This window comes from Alligator sinensis, unplaced genomic scaffold, assembly GCF_000455745.1.
Source record: "Alligator sinensis unplaced genomic scaffold, ASM45574v1 scaffold389_1, whole genome shotgun sequence".
NCBI classification, from domain to species: domain Eukaryota; kingdom Metazoa; phylum Chordata; order Crocodylia; family Alligatoridae; genus Alligator; species Alligator sinensis.
Window position 1 is genome coordinate 2,876,368 of NW_005841951.1, and position 15,424 is coordinate 2,891,791.

Below are 15,424 nucleotides of genomic sequence, written 5' to 3' on the forward strand. Positions count from 1 at the left end.
AAAGATTCTAGACAAACTTGTGCCTGACAACTCTGGGATAACTCTTCTAGCCTTAATACATATCATTAAAGCCATGTCTACACACTCTGTGTGCCACACCTGGGAATGCAGATGGAAGACATTCACTCCAACACAATGTGCATCAAATCTGAGCAATTAAGCAGTGTGGCCAACTTAGAGAAGCCATGGATGCATGACCTAATGCTGCTCTTAGGCATTGTCTCCAATGTGTTTCTTTGCATGTACTTAGGCCACTCCAAGGTGGTTGTCTCACCTCATTTCCAAGATTGGGTTGATACTTGGTGGGAGTTGGTAGGCGAAGCATATTTTTCTGTAGCAGGTCTAGGTTCAGGAGAGGCAATGCAAACATGACAATTCCAAAAGGAATTCCTCCTGTTTTCTGAGGTAGAACCACAGAGCCTTGTGCCACCCTCAGGGGATAACAAATGTCTGACTACAGGAGGATAACATGCAAAAATATAAAAGCCATAAAATACTTTCTCCTCAACATATGGTTCTATACTTTAAAAATGGATACATTTTTGGAAATAAATGTACGGACAAGTTAAGGTTTATAGGTACTTCACTCATAATTTTTCTAAGTTCAACACTCATTTTTAAGTAAAATATAAAAAAATACTCTCTACCCCCTCCTCTGCTCCCACAATATATAATACCCATCAAATAAAAATAAAAACTAATTATGGGTAATAATAAGCATAGTGCTTGCTTCTGTGACAGTTACTCACAGAAGTAATCCTCACATTAGTAGTCCCACTGAAATCTAAGTTTATAGGGTCAGACCAGAGCAGGTGACATGTATTTAGGAAATAACAATCTTAGTTATGCTTCTTTCAGAAACAGTGGTGCTTTCAGCAACCATTCACACTTTGTCATAAACTGATTTCAATAACATTTTGACCTTGATCATTAGAAAAACCAAATAGATACATTTTCCAGGAGTAGTTGCCTAATACAAATCGTACATAAAGAGGCCTGTAATCTATATATACACAAATTAATTCTCTATGTATGTATATTCCAATAGTTCATTTAACATTTTGCATAATTACAATAGGTAGCATGGCCATAGCATTGAAATATATTATTAATGCTGATAATGAGAGATAAATAAGATCTATATGTTTAAAAGATTATATAAAATACATGTATATATATTCTCAAGAAAAGTATTAGGTGTCTTAAGGCACAATATTAAAGCCTATTTTAGGAAATAAGTAGCTATTTCCCTATTTACAATGCATAAAAGAGTATCTTCAAAGTAGTTTCCCATATTTATGCACAAAAAGGGAATACTATTTTCAGCCAAATTAGTGTATAAGGAAAAGCATAACTTTTTTTGATTTAGCTCAGTGGCTAATAAATATGTAAGTATTCAGGTCAGAAATAGAGAGCTGTCAGAAGTGAAGATGATTGAGTTTATTACTATGCTTATATATAAATTGATGGGGCAGCTGATTAAAAAAGTTATTTTTGTCATATTTTTAGTTTTTAATGTACATTCAGTGTTAGCATCTCATTTGAAGCCTTGGCTAAGAAAAGGCAATATATGTTTGATATTAAAATCAGTAAACAAAGGATTGCATTATTTAGTGTTGTTATTTCATTTTTACTATATAAATTTAGGCAAACGTGAATAAGATGACATGAAATTCAATTACTGTTATCTTAAGGGATTCATGAGAGTTACTATGAATGACCATAAAGCTGGTGGCTCAGAGTAGGCTATTTTTTTGTCTATGCTCCCAAGAAATCACAAAAAGCTGGTTTTGGTTTTAGTGAATTTTGTTCCTGGATAGCCATCTTGCTTTAGAAGGACATTCTATAGATATGCACATTTAAAATAAGGAGATATGATTCACTTTTTTTCTGTATTTGCTCCTTTGTCTCCAAAGTAGAAAATTGTCTATTACTTGTGCTGCAAGCCTCCTGAATTTCTCAATCATGATGATATAAACATATATTTGTAAAAATATATGCTTACTTTTATGTAAGTAAAATGCTGAAATACCATGAATTAAACTTTCCACTGATTAGGCTGCACAGCAATAACTTACTTTTAAAATTCATTTTGAGGCTTTATTAATAGTTCTCCTCTCATGTTCATCTTTCTAGACTTGTAGATTACCTAGCCAGAATGATTACTCCCCGGAGACATGTACTTATGTCTGCAGAATACAAGAGAAAAGCCCTGCCCATCTCTCTGGCCTACAAACTGGTAAAAACAAAACAAAACATATTATCCTATAGTTTTTACTTGACTTGCCTTCCCCCCCTATATTTTTTCTGTATTTAACTGGAGTGTCAAAGATATGGCTTGCAGGCTAGATGCAGCCAGTGGAGCTGTTTCATGTGGTATGTAGGACTAGGAATATAGGCCTGGGGCAAGCCAGAGCGGGGCCTACCACCAGATTCCTGGATACAGAGCCCCACTGGAGTCATTTATTGGCAGCAGAGGATGACATAAGGGCTAGGGTTAGACATTTAAAAAGCCTGAGCCTGAATTGATTCAATCTTTGCAGGTTAGTATAACCTGTCTAGATTGAATCAGTTTGCAACTGTACAGACATTCCCTCTGGACTGAAGAAATGCAGGCACATGCCTGCAGTGGCTCAGGCTAGAAGCTGGGGGACACTAGAACAGCTCTCCCTTCCCTTCGACAGTGCTGAGCTGGGGTGGGGGGGATAGGGGTGGATGGCTGGGCCCTAGCAGGACCTCTGATTAGGGAGGGGTTTAAACCCCCGCTCTGCCTGCACAGTCCCAGGCTTTTCGGCACTCGCTGCTCAAGGGGTGGGAGGGTTGCCAAACTCCAGCCCATGGCTAGCACTCTGAGGCAAAGGGGTGTGTGTGCCATGCATGCATCTGTTGACAGTACTGAGCTTTTCAATCTTGCTCTCCTTGCTTCTTCATACTGTCTGCAAACCTGACAGGCAGGCAAGGGAGCCACAGCATTTATCAGCCCATCAACAAAACAAAAGCCTCTCTCATTAGTTTAAGCTCTTAAACAACTCTTCCCAAGTAAGTAACATTACAGGCTGACCTGTTGATTAGCTCCAAAAAGCCCTAAGTGGACACTGTTCCATCTGCCTGTCCCAGTGAAATTGGACACACACACACACCTCTCAGCATTAGCTAGCATACCACATACCTAGGGTACATGGGGCTGGGGTCCATGCTGTAGGAGGTGGGAAGGAGGGAGGTGGGGATCCCTGCTTCAGCAGTGAGCAGGGGTGGGGGCAAGGGGGAAGCCAGGTAGACCCTGCTGTACTTGCAGTTTCTCCCAGAGCTCTGGGTAGGGGGCAGAAGGGCAGGGCCAGCCCTGTTCTCTGGAGCAGAGAGCATAGGCCCACAGAGCCCAGGGTTGCAAAGCATCTGGGATGCTGTGGGACTCTGGTTTAACTTAGACCAGAAAGGGGTTTAGGACAGACCTTGCATAAGCTGGTTTGATCCAGATCAGCTAAATCTGATATTACATTCAACCAGGTTTATTTTAAACTAGTTTTAGCCATTTTGAAACTGGTTTATGTGCACTGAATTTATGTTCTATTACAGGTGTAAACCAGTTTCTGATCACTTTTATGTGTAATGTCTGTCCTTAGTCAATGAACTCTGGGGTCTGGATCCAGCCCAGGGGAGCCAGTGAAGGTTGACATCCCTGATTTAGACTATTTATTATTTTTTAGTGAAAGTTGACAGAGCAATGTGGATTTTAGATGTTCATTTTACTTTTCTTTAAATTTACCAGGTGATATTCTTGCCAATATCAATGGAGTGAACACTGAGGGTTATAATCACAAGCAAATAGTGGACTTGATAAAATCTTCAGGCAATTATTTAAGGTAGACTGTGATCTTCAGATATTTTTTTGTGTAATTCCCTATAATACTATGAGTCCAAAAGGAAATATTTTCTTGTTACCCTGTGCTTTCTTTCCTACTTCATTTGCTAAGAAAAAAGTACTATTTCTTGAAGAAGGCAGAAGGCAGCTAACCAAATTAAAATTGTTCTTGCAAGCATTATTGAGCATGAGGCAGGCAGGTTTTTATGCTGGATCAGCACAATACTGTTTGCTGAAGCTATTTCTAGAATGATGATACATTGGGAGATGTATGTAACATTCCCAGACTGTTATAAGACTTCCTCAGTCTAAAGATCACATTGGTTCTGATGACAGCTAAATTGAGAGAGCAAACAAATATCTTATGGATCCCTCTCTCCAATCTTTTCTCCAATGCCTCTTGTCTTAGATTATAAAATCTTTCATGTACCAACTATGTCTTCCTGTGAATCTGTAGTTGCATCTAGAATAATGGAGCCTAGCAGGCAATATAAATATTAACTAAACATTATAAAATAACCATAGATGCTTAAATGGCCTTTGTACATTTCACTGTTGAAAACATTTGTTCTTTACAGATTAGAGACTGTTAATGGAGCTATGATTTTTAGGAGAATGGAACTTGACACCAAGCTTCAATCATTGAAGGTAATTACATGAATATGTGTACATATAACGATATTGTTTGTAAAAGATGTCAGACTGACATTCCTAAAGAATGAAGCAACCTGTTTACTTCAGACTGGGAGGGAACAGGCAATGAAAATGCATAATTCTTTGTATTCCCCTACTAAGATGCTGTACCCGTGGTGCTAGTTGTAGTGGCAGTCTTTGTGGAAACTCTGCCCTAGGGTGATTCTTAAATTACTTTGGGCCCTTACATGTTATCAACTGCTTAATTTCATATGCACTTAGATATTTTTCATACCCAGTACATAGACTCAAGGAGTGCTTGCTGAATCAGGCTAGCCCACATGTTGCTGAATAACCACAAATACTGTTTGAGAGGAAAGATATTACAGTGGTGAAGACACTAGAGTGGGACTTGAGAATATGCTCTGACACTGTTTAGATTACTTACACTGTGCTGTGTAACCTTGGGTCAGATTCAACAAATGACTTGGGTGCTATGCCCCTTAACTTTTGGGTGCCTGGACCCCAAAGTGGAATCCAGAACTCAGATTTAGGCTGCTAGGGCTCCCTATTCAATGGATGAAAAGACTTAGGTGTCTTAGAAAGGTGAGCCTAAACACCCACATACTGAACACAGGAATGTCAGGATTCTCATTCCTTGTCTGGAGTTTAGGTGCCTGAGTTATGGTCACAGGAAGGTGTCTCCATCCATTTGAGACCCAGATCCTCTCCTGAGGGGAAGCGCTTACAGAGCTGAGCAGGAATAACTGTTTTATCTTTAAAATAAAGGCATTGTGTAGTAGTGCTTAACTTTTACATAATAGCCTAAAATGTGCTTAGGAAGTAGGATTGATTCCTGCATTCTAAGCTTTCCTCAACCTGAGGGGATTCAAATGCAAGTCTTTCACCTCCAAGCAGTGTGCCATAGCCACCAGACTGTAGGCTAGGCTGGGTAGTAGAGGTACTCTTCACCCTTTTTGTGGCAACTGCTGTTACTATACAAAAACAAATCCCATCCAATGTAACATCTCCAGCCCTGAACAATCTCAGGAAGTGGGAGAAGAAAAGCAAAACCAGATACATATGTAGTTGTGCTCTGAGGAAAAAGAAACCTTCCTGAATTCAGAAGACATCCAGCTGAAATGCTGTAGAAGCATGATATTTGATTGTAATCATTGTCTTAATACAGGGCATATTCTATCCAGATACTCATGAAAGAAAGGGAATGTAAAGGGAGACTGACAGACTTTAGATTTCAAGGGCAGAAGGGACCAACATGTCTAGCTAGTCCATTCCCCCAAATTCAGGCTATACAATTTTTCCCAAAGTCAAGTTTAAAGATACCTTTTAAAAAAAATTCCAATGTTGATGAGTCAACCATCTTCTGGAGGGTCTTACAAACTTTAATTATCTTCATGGCGAGGAAACAACAACATCTTTTAAATTTGAAGTTGTATAACTTCAGTTTCTAGCCACTGGATCACATTGTCTTTAAAAGCAAGCTAGAAAAGCCCCTGCTATCATATGTCTTTTCCACTATAGGTAAAGAGGTACAAGAGGTAAAGTCAGCTTTTGTATCTTCTTTTCAATAAGCTGAATTCCTTCAGCCTTGTATCACAAAAAAATCATCTTAATTAGACTCTGGATCATTTTGGGACCCTCCTTTCAACTTTACCTTTATCTACCAGACCTGTAGTCCTGTAAAAAAAGCTGACATTTTGTTTGACAAGACCTACATACTACAAAACCATATTAATTAACATTAATTATATCAATTTATAATTGTGAGGCATTCTGAACATCTACAAGTACTATAAAAGTGCATTAAAGTTAACCCAATATGAGTTAGCGTTACTCTGAGGAGTTAGACTTGGGAGCTCTGAATAGCTGTAACAGTGTTTGCCAACTAACATCTACGCCATTGTTCCTTAAATGAAAGCATTACCATCTTTTCTTTTTTCGTGGGTGTGTACCAACTTTAAATCAGTGTTTGGTAATATTTTATGTTGTTCCTTGCTGAGTACATTTACATGGTTGGTCTTAAATGATGTATGGACATAAAAGCAGTGCTTCCTTTTGGTCTAAAAAGAAGACATGCTGGGAGATCCATAGGGATATGTATATAAATTTGACTACTTCTGGAAAAGTTAAGCTAAAATGCTTGTTAATCTTTTAGAAGTAGGAAAAAATTAGAGTGATATAAATGAAGAAAAAGTGATGAATGGACTTACTGGAATTGCCATGATTATGGTAATCTCAATTCACAGGAAATTCCTATGAAAGGAAAGCAATGTACCAGCTATGACATATGGAGAGGCTTACCTGAGGCTTGATTACACAGTTAATCAAAAATACATACAGGACCAGAATTTGGGGGTCCTTCCTTTCTGACCCATATTTTAATCATAAAGTTAAATTACAGCTATTATGTCATGGACTTAATGATCCAAACCACCCCCACCCCCAAGTCCACTAAAACTTGAACTCACGTGTTTCTTGAGATTTGAAGAGTTTATTTACTTATTATATTTTTATTCAGCAGCCATTGCCATACCACCAGGTTTTTTGTAAAAGCAAGACAAACCATCATTTTCTCAGAGAATGTCTGTTTCCCCCATTTCTTTAAAGTCCTGGTAGAATGACTAGAAAGTTAATAGCACCCGGGGTCCCCCTGTGGCGAATTGCCGCGCCGGGGAGGCACAGTGGGGCCCTCCAGCATGCTCCCCAGCAGAACCAGAAGTGGACTGGAAGGTCCACTTCTGGGTTCACTACCAAGCATGTGGAGGGCACCCCCCACACTCCTGTGGGACACTCCATGTGCCCCAGCATCGCAGTGATCATAAGCCATGCCTGCTACCTCAAGGTATGTAGAAAAAGCATTTAAAGCGGTGTCTGTGTTCAAATCGCTGAATCTCTGAATCAGCATTGACTCTTCAGATCTGGATTTGGCTGAATCGAATCAGGGACAGTGATCCTAATCAACAAATTGAATCGCTGTCCCCAATTCGGGACAAATCTGAATCCAAATCAAATAGGGCCCGTTTTGCACACCCCTATTCCTTAGCTTGCATGCAAGAATGTTGTGGGAGACTGTATCAAAACCCTTGCTAAAATCAAGGTATATCACATCCACTGGTCTCCCCACATCCACAGAGCCAGTCATCTCATCATAGAAGGCAATCAGGTTGTTCAGGCATGACCTGCCCTTGGTGAATTCATGCCGACTGTTCCTAATCGCCGCCTTCTCCTCCAAATGCTTAGAAATGGATTCCTTGAGGATCTGGTCCATGATTTTTCCAGGGACTGAGGTGAGGCTGACTGATCTGTATTTTCCTGGATCCTTCTTTTTCCCTTTCTTAAATATGGGCACTGTTTGTCCTTTTCCAATCATCCAGGACATCTCTTGATTGCCATGAGTTTTCAAAGATGATGGCCAGCAGCTCTGCAGTTGCATCAGCCTCAGAACCCTTGGGTACATCCCATCCAGCCCCATGGACTTGTACATGTCCAGCTTTGCTAAATAATCCCTAAACTGTTCTTTCACCACTGTTGGCTGTTCGCCTCTGCCCAAAACTGTGCTGCCCAGTGCAGTAGTCTGGGAGCTGACCTTGCTTTTGAAGACTGAGGCAAAAAAGGCACTGAGCACTTCAGACTTTTCTGCTTCTTTTTTTTCCCTCTGGGTCCTAGAGTTTAGGACAAGAAGGATCCATTAATTTTATTAATTTATAATAATCCATTTAAATAAATATTTAATTAATTAATCCACCATTAATTTTATGTATGTGGCCCTCAACAGCTCACCAAAATGCATTAAGTGGTCCATCAGCCCAAATAGTTGCCCACCCCGAGCTAGACGACTTCATGGTTTGTCACTGCACTAGTAGCTCCTTTGTTAGAGTGTACTTTCATGTCCTGTCTCTTTTGCCTAAAGAACCTGCTACATCTGTGAACATGTAGCTCAAAAACAGAACAATTCTTAAAGTCTGAATATGCTTATTCTATGTGTAATTTAATTATACTTTGTTTTCACACTTTCATATTACATATTTCTGTAAAATGTCAAGTGAAGAAGTAAGTTTGGGTGTTGATATCTCACATAGAGAATGAGGTTTTTACTAATAGAACCACACTAACATTTTGTCATATACTGACAATTCTGTGGGGTAGTGGTTTTGCACTTATAGTTAACTAAAGTTACCAAAAATAAAGTACCTCTTGAAAGTAGGGTAGCATGGATGCATTGTGCAACAAGTTGATCAAAATTTCTGTTAATAATGATCCAGCTTGAAGATGTTGAGCTCACCAAAACAGGTGCTTACAGTTGATTTCCCATACTCCTTTGTGATGCCCTGGTCATGGAGTCATTTCAACAGTATGTTCAAATTGCTACCTTCTAATAGCACCATGATAAGGCACTGTGATAATGTCTGCAATGAAGTAAGCACTAAAATCAACAAGAGAGACAGCTTTTTATTAATTCTGAACTACAACAGAAAATGTGGAATGAGCCTAGAGTTTACATCTAGAGGGGAAAAGGAAAGTTGCAAGTTTCATATTTTACAAATGCATTTTTCAGATAGCAGAGATCAGCTGCTAAAAGCCAGAAGGATGAGTATTTTAAATCCATAATGGAAAGTAAACACACTCCAACTAATTCTTCTAAAATCAAACTGACCTTCAACATGCCAGGAAGCACAACAACTTTATTATGTTTTCATCTGGCCCGGATATATTCCAAAGCTTTTATTTCAAAGCAAAAGATCAATCATTGGGCAATTTATTCAAGCCTGTATGACTAACAGTCTGTAGCAGTATTAGTGATTGCCAACATAATGATCAACTCCTGTGTTCTCATGAATTGCAGCAATGAAAGGTTTGGTTCTGAGACACAGCTTATTCCTAGCTCTTTCTTAACTAGATGGTAGCAGCTGCTTGCCTGCTTATCTGTCTTAATCAAATTGTTGTTACAAATCCAATACCAAAGTAACCTGAACTTCATAGTCACATGGTGTCCCCATGTAGGATCAGCAAAGAGTCTGGACAGATGTAGTTTCCTGCTCCTTCTACCTTATTACATTTCCTAAAGTCATGAAACAGGACAGAACATTATACATTGCACAGAAGCAATACTGTGCCCCAGCCCTGGCTCCTCCCACTCCGTACCGCTAGCAGGGCGGAGAGCACCAGGAGGCCAGCCATAGGCCAGACAGAGTCAATTGGCAGGCCGGATAGGACCTGTGGGCCCTATTTTGCCCACCCCTGGTCCAGCTGGCTGCTTCTTCACAGCAGGGGCAATGCATTCCACACATTGTTTATTTGAGAATCTAGGTGCTTCCAAATTTGTAGTTGCTAAATAATAATGAGAAGATACTTTGATTTGATACTGATGAGAATAAGGAAATTATGGGCTATTATGAATAACCACAAAAAGATGCTTTTTCTACTCCCATGGAAATCCATTCAGATTTGACATACCAGCAATTCCAAGCCTGTGAAAATCACCACTCGCAGTTATTCCATGAAGCTTGTTACAGGTGTGGTGTTCACTATCCCTCAGTATTCAATCCATGCTGAGCAGGCTTCAGCCTCACAATCTTCTACGTGACACAATTTGTAAATGCGGGTCAAATCCACAGACAATATTTTTCTAGAAATTTTGGAAGTCTGAACTATTTCATTGGGATATTTTTGAAATGTAAAAGGCAGTTCCTTAAAAAAAACATTTTTTGTTTACAGTTTTTCTTTCAATGCTAAAACCGAAACACTTTCATTGTAGGACAAACCAAAAATACTGCTACTGACAACTGAAATACGGGACTGGTGGATTCAGTTCCAATCTCTGCTAGAGATGTCAACAGAATGAATTAAGACTGTCCATGAGACTTTGACTTGGGCATTTTCTAACCTCTTTAGTACTTTACTTTGGAACCTTGACAGTGTTTTAATGTAGTTTTTGTGTATAATACCAAAACAGTCTTTTAAAGACTAAGAAACATTTTGTTTAATTAAATCTATTTTATTTTCAACATGGAAATCTATTTTCTCTTTAATATCAGGTATATATTTCCTACCTTGTTGATGTAAATCTGTTTATGTCTTTTCTAAACCTCAGCTTGTACAGAGTGTTTATAACAAAACAAATTAATAGTGCTTAAGAGCGTAGGAAGCAGCCTACAAACACAAGATATTCATTTTACATTGAATAAGGTTCATTTAAAAAAAATGCATGCACACTATGCCTGTGGTGCTAGCAAAAACTAGCATTTGTATGTACCATTGAATATTTGCAACCTCAAATCAGGGAAACTTTATATATCATTGTGGATTGACATGTGGAAATTGCCTTAAAACAAACCATTATCAAGTTTCTTTTCGAAGTAATACATGTAATTGTACATCTATGCTGTGCCTAAATAGACACACAGCAGAGAGGAAGTGATTAAAAATATTGAGCAACATCAGTATGGTATATACATTTATAGACAGGGGACAGAACAGCATGTCCTGTTGCTGACCATGACATCAGCACGTTGTTCTTATCAAAGTAAGGACCAGAAGCATGTGTAAGCTCATTTACAAATGCTCAGGATTTACAATGGGAGACAGATTTCCAAAAGAGATGAGCTCTGTCTGAGACTTCTAACAATGGGCCATATTTTCAGAAGTGCTCATGTCTTTTTTGGTGACTATATGCTCTTTTCAAAATCCAAAGACCATGACATAGATATCAGAAGGGCATGACTGGCAGCTTTAATGAAAGAAGCCAGTATTGAGAATTCTGGAAATCCTGGTAGGAAATACCTGGAGAAACTGTCTCTTCTTCTCCCTTTTGGTAAATAAATTTCACTGGGTACATCTGCACAAGATGCTACTGTGGAGTGGTTACTGCGCATTTATTTAGTATTTGTATAAACAAGTACTAAATAAATGTGCAGTAAACCAGAGTTACTATGCAGTAGCATCAGCGAACATCTTTTAAATGCTGCTGCTATGCAGTAACCTAATAATACTGTGCAGTAGCATATTAACACTGTCCACTGTGTGACATGCTACTGCGCAGTATTATATGGCTACTGCGCAGTAAGCATCTCATGTAGACATGCCCACTAGATACTAAACTAACTGTGTACTAACCAGAAAAATTATAGCTTTTGGTTCCGACGCTTTTATTATGTAATATTCAAATATTGATGATGCTCATTAGTAATTATGGTACTGTGGTACAGTATAGTATCATGCCTTTAAAATGTAGAATTATCTTTTTGTTAGAAGTGAGTCTGGCTTCCTGTCATCATATCAGTGGATACTGGAGCCCCCCCTCATACTCATATTAACATATGTTAAGTGCACAAGCAAAATTCATACAAAAACACTGATGGAAATTAACAGAATAATGTATTTCTGGGATAAATTTGCTGACTTCTTTGAAGGTTCTGTTAATACTATCAGCAAAAAGGGCATAGATATCATTGAAAGTACCTGCTTTCCAGAGTTAACTACAAATTTTTTTGAGTACACCATTTTCTCTGAAAAACTTTACATTCAAAGAAAGTTTGTGAATGATAAAAAGCCCTATTTACCCTCCACAGCAAACCTTGCGGGAAAAACTGGTGGAGTTCCGGTCTCTGCAGTTACAGGAACAACGCCTACTGCATGGTAAGTCTTAACTTCCTGTTAGGAAACCACACTATGTTTTATGACTGTCACAGCTTCTGAAGAAATTTGAAATGCTCAGTCAAAAGTAAGACTTTATTTGACTGTCGGTCTCATTTGCTGCTTTTTATCCTGTTAGTGAGTGTGGTGGCCAAGCAACTGGGAACCCTGTATCAAGGAATAAAAATGTGAATGCCTGACTTATTGATTGGCACAGGAAGAAGGTTATTTGTATACATTCTACTAAACAGAAGTTGGTGTTGATTACATAATTTTCTCACACCCTCCTACTTTGCAATGTTACCTCCCCATGAACTTAGAGAACAATCTGCATTCTGTATCTAGGAGGAAACTAGAGTTCTACAACCTTTCATAATTGGTAAATACATCTTCCACTAAAACATTTGTTATTAGTCACTGCCTGAGACAGGACACTGGATTGGATAGACCAATATTCTAATCTGACATAATAAATGCTTATAGCACTCTTCCTCATTTCCTGGTTGGAATAAAGACCATGCCATGACATCAAGGGAGAAAAGAGGAAGGCTGAGAAAGTCTAGAGAAGATTAAATGAAATTGATGAGATGTCCATCAAACATGCAGGTGTGAATTACCAGGTTTATCTCTCTCCAATGACAGTTCAGGAAGATCAGACTGCTGGGTTGTAGATTGTCTTTGATTACACACGTTTTCCATTCTCTAGCTTTTTTGAAATTCTCCTTGTATAATGTTTCTTCTTTAATACCTATTTTCTAGGAGAGGTGAATGACAACACTTTGTTTGATCCCATGGAAACAGAAGAATTTAATTTATTTGGGAGCTGCACTGCACCCAGACCTACATTCCCAATGAAGCCCCGCTTCTCCAGTGAAAGCAGCTCGAAAAGCAGATTGAGTTCAATGACAGTGGACAGTGAGGATGGCTTCTACCAGACCTGTATTTCTGAGGATTCTGCTAATGAGACTCTGAGCCGACAGTCAAGCATAGATGATGATTGCTTCTTCCAAAGGGACAATGACACTGTTGTGGGGAGATCTTCGCTGAGAAGGAACAGAAGCATCAGTGTTGCCAGCAATGGGTCAATGTCACCTCAGTGGGAGGGAGGGAGCTTCCCAAATATTTTTGGCACACTCCCACGGAAAAGCAGGAAAGGAAGTATCCGAAAGCATATTTTAAAATTTATTCCTGGCCTTCACCGAGCAGTGGAGGAGGAAGAAAGTCGTGTCTGACATTTTATGTAACTTCGTCTGTGTACAGGACTGTGCTAGTATGTATAGACAGGAAATGCAGCAGTAAAGCAATATGGTATCTAGGACACAGACTGTAGAGTCTCATATGAAAGATGGAAAGGAACATTTCTAACAAAGATACTGCATTGTTTTCCCTAATAGGATTTCAGGACAGGACTGACATTATTTAAAATTCTAGAGTACTTTTCATTATTCCAGAACACAGCACAATGTGGGGCCTAGTTTAGTTATAATGGAACAGGTTTCCAGTGACTAACTTTGATATTTGAAAACATTTGTAGAGCTTTCTCAGCAAGCTTTGTGATACCCACCTTTTCTATTGTATGCAAACTATTTATTTCCTGTTATCAAATCAAGAGTTATTCTTCATGTGTCTTTATTATAGGGCCCAACCCTCATAAAATTTTTGACAAAATCCTCATTGTGAGCAGGATGAGACCAGAATATATAAACGAGCACAAGAACAAAGCTGTGAAGTACAGTACTTGTAAAACTGAAGGATATACTTGTAAGTTGCACAGTACCTGCCCTACTACATCCAGTTTTGGGCCGCACACTTCAAGAACCATGTGCACAGTTTGAAAAGAATCCAATGGAGAGCAAAAGAAATGATTAGGGGGGTGGTAAGCAAGACTCATAAGGAAAGGTTGAAAGAACCAGGGTTGTTAGCCTGGAGAAGAGAAGACTGAGGGGGGGTTTGGTTCAAAGACTCAAGGGGTGATTATAGAGAGGATGGAGATGGGCTTTTTTTCTGTGGCAGGAGTGGACAGGATGAAGAGCAGCAGCCTCAAACTACACGAGGGGAAACTTAGATTGAAAATTAGGCAGACTTTTCTAACTATGAAGATGGTCAAGCACTGGAACAGGCTAACTAGAAAAATCATGAAATGTCTATCCTTGGAAGTTTTCAGGAGCAGGTTAAACAAACACTTGGCTCGGATGGTATAGTTAAGGATGATTCTGCCTGTAGTGTGAGGCTGTAGATGTGAGGTTCCTTCTAGCCCTAATTTCCTATGATACTAAATTAGTTAACTTTTTATTTTGCCCATGCCATGGTTCAAACTAACATACACTTGGATTTTTATTTTAATGCAAATGCCTTTCCAGTCACTGAATTAGAGATCAGGATTCTCTGATCAAGCTTTCACCAAAAGGACAGTAGTCTCATTCTGCTGTGAGTACTACACCCCGCCCCCCCCTTGATCTTTTCATGCAATAGGTATAATGACCCATAGTATAACCTGTGCCACACATTTCTCAGATCTGATCCTACTAGTTAAAATCACTGCAGATAGCTAACACCATATGTCATGGTAAGACTTTACTATCTCAGGGAATTTGAAATATAAAGGTCACTTATATAATATAGACATCACCTTTATAATCTCTCTCATAACAGCCCCAAAGCTTTTTCACTATACCAGTTCATTAAGTCCATCGTTTGCTTTTATACAAGCCTGGTTACAATGGCCAGGATTGATGTATTGAAATATTACATATTTCATGCCTCTGCATAACAGGGATAAACAGGGCTATTAAATATAAAGGAACATAAGCCAAAATATTGATTTTTTTTTTTAAAGTGTCTGCTGGTAGAGAAAAACATAAAGCATTGTTGGGTAAAATAAATAACAAGAAGGAACTTGGACATACAAAAGAACTAGAGTCTTTGGACTTAAAACAAATACTTCTCATAAGGATGTAAAAATCTTGGGGATTTCTGATGATGAAAAGTATGCTGAAGTATGTTGTTTAAACTGCTGTAAAGCTGCAGGTGTAGTATACAGATAGAGGAAGTGGCTTTCTTTTGCAGCCAGCATCAGCCTGATGATAACCTTATTGTTAATATTGGCCTTGCATTAGCAGCAGCAATGAAAGGAACACAGTTGAAATGGAGAACACGAAAACATGCTAGATGGATGTGTACAAAGAATTAATTTGACAACAGAGGGTTGGGAATAGATTTAAGTAGTTTGGAATGAAAAGACAATGAAGACATCTTCTAGGGATAAATACTTGAAAATAG

General features: G+C 38.8%; 1 protein-coding gene across 2 annotated transcripts in view; it reads left to right on the plus strand.

Annotated features, from left to right (window-relative positions):
• Positions 1-14,742, plus strand: part of CYTIP (cytohesin 1 interacting protein) — a 22,001-nt gene extending 7,259 nt beyond the window's left edge. For both annotated transcript variants that reach the window (XM_006020365.3, XM_006020364.3), the window contains exons 4-8: positions 2,137-2,239; positions 3,767-3,860; positions 4,438-4,507; positions 12,082-12,148; positions 12,905-14,742. In XM_006020365.3, coding sequence (XP_006020427.1) covers positions 2,137-2,239; positions 3,767-3,860; positions 4,438-4,507; positions 12,082-12,148; positions 12,905-13,377 — 807 coding nt within the window. In that variant the 3' untranslated portion in view covers positions 13,378-14,742. The remainder of the gene's footprint in view (positions 1-2,136; positions 2,240-3,766; positions 3,861-4,437; positions 4,508-12,081; positions 12,149-12,904) is intronic.
• The last annotated feature ends 682 nt before the right edge of the window (positions 14,743-15,424 follow it).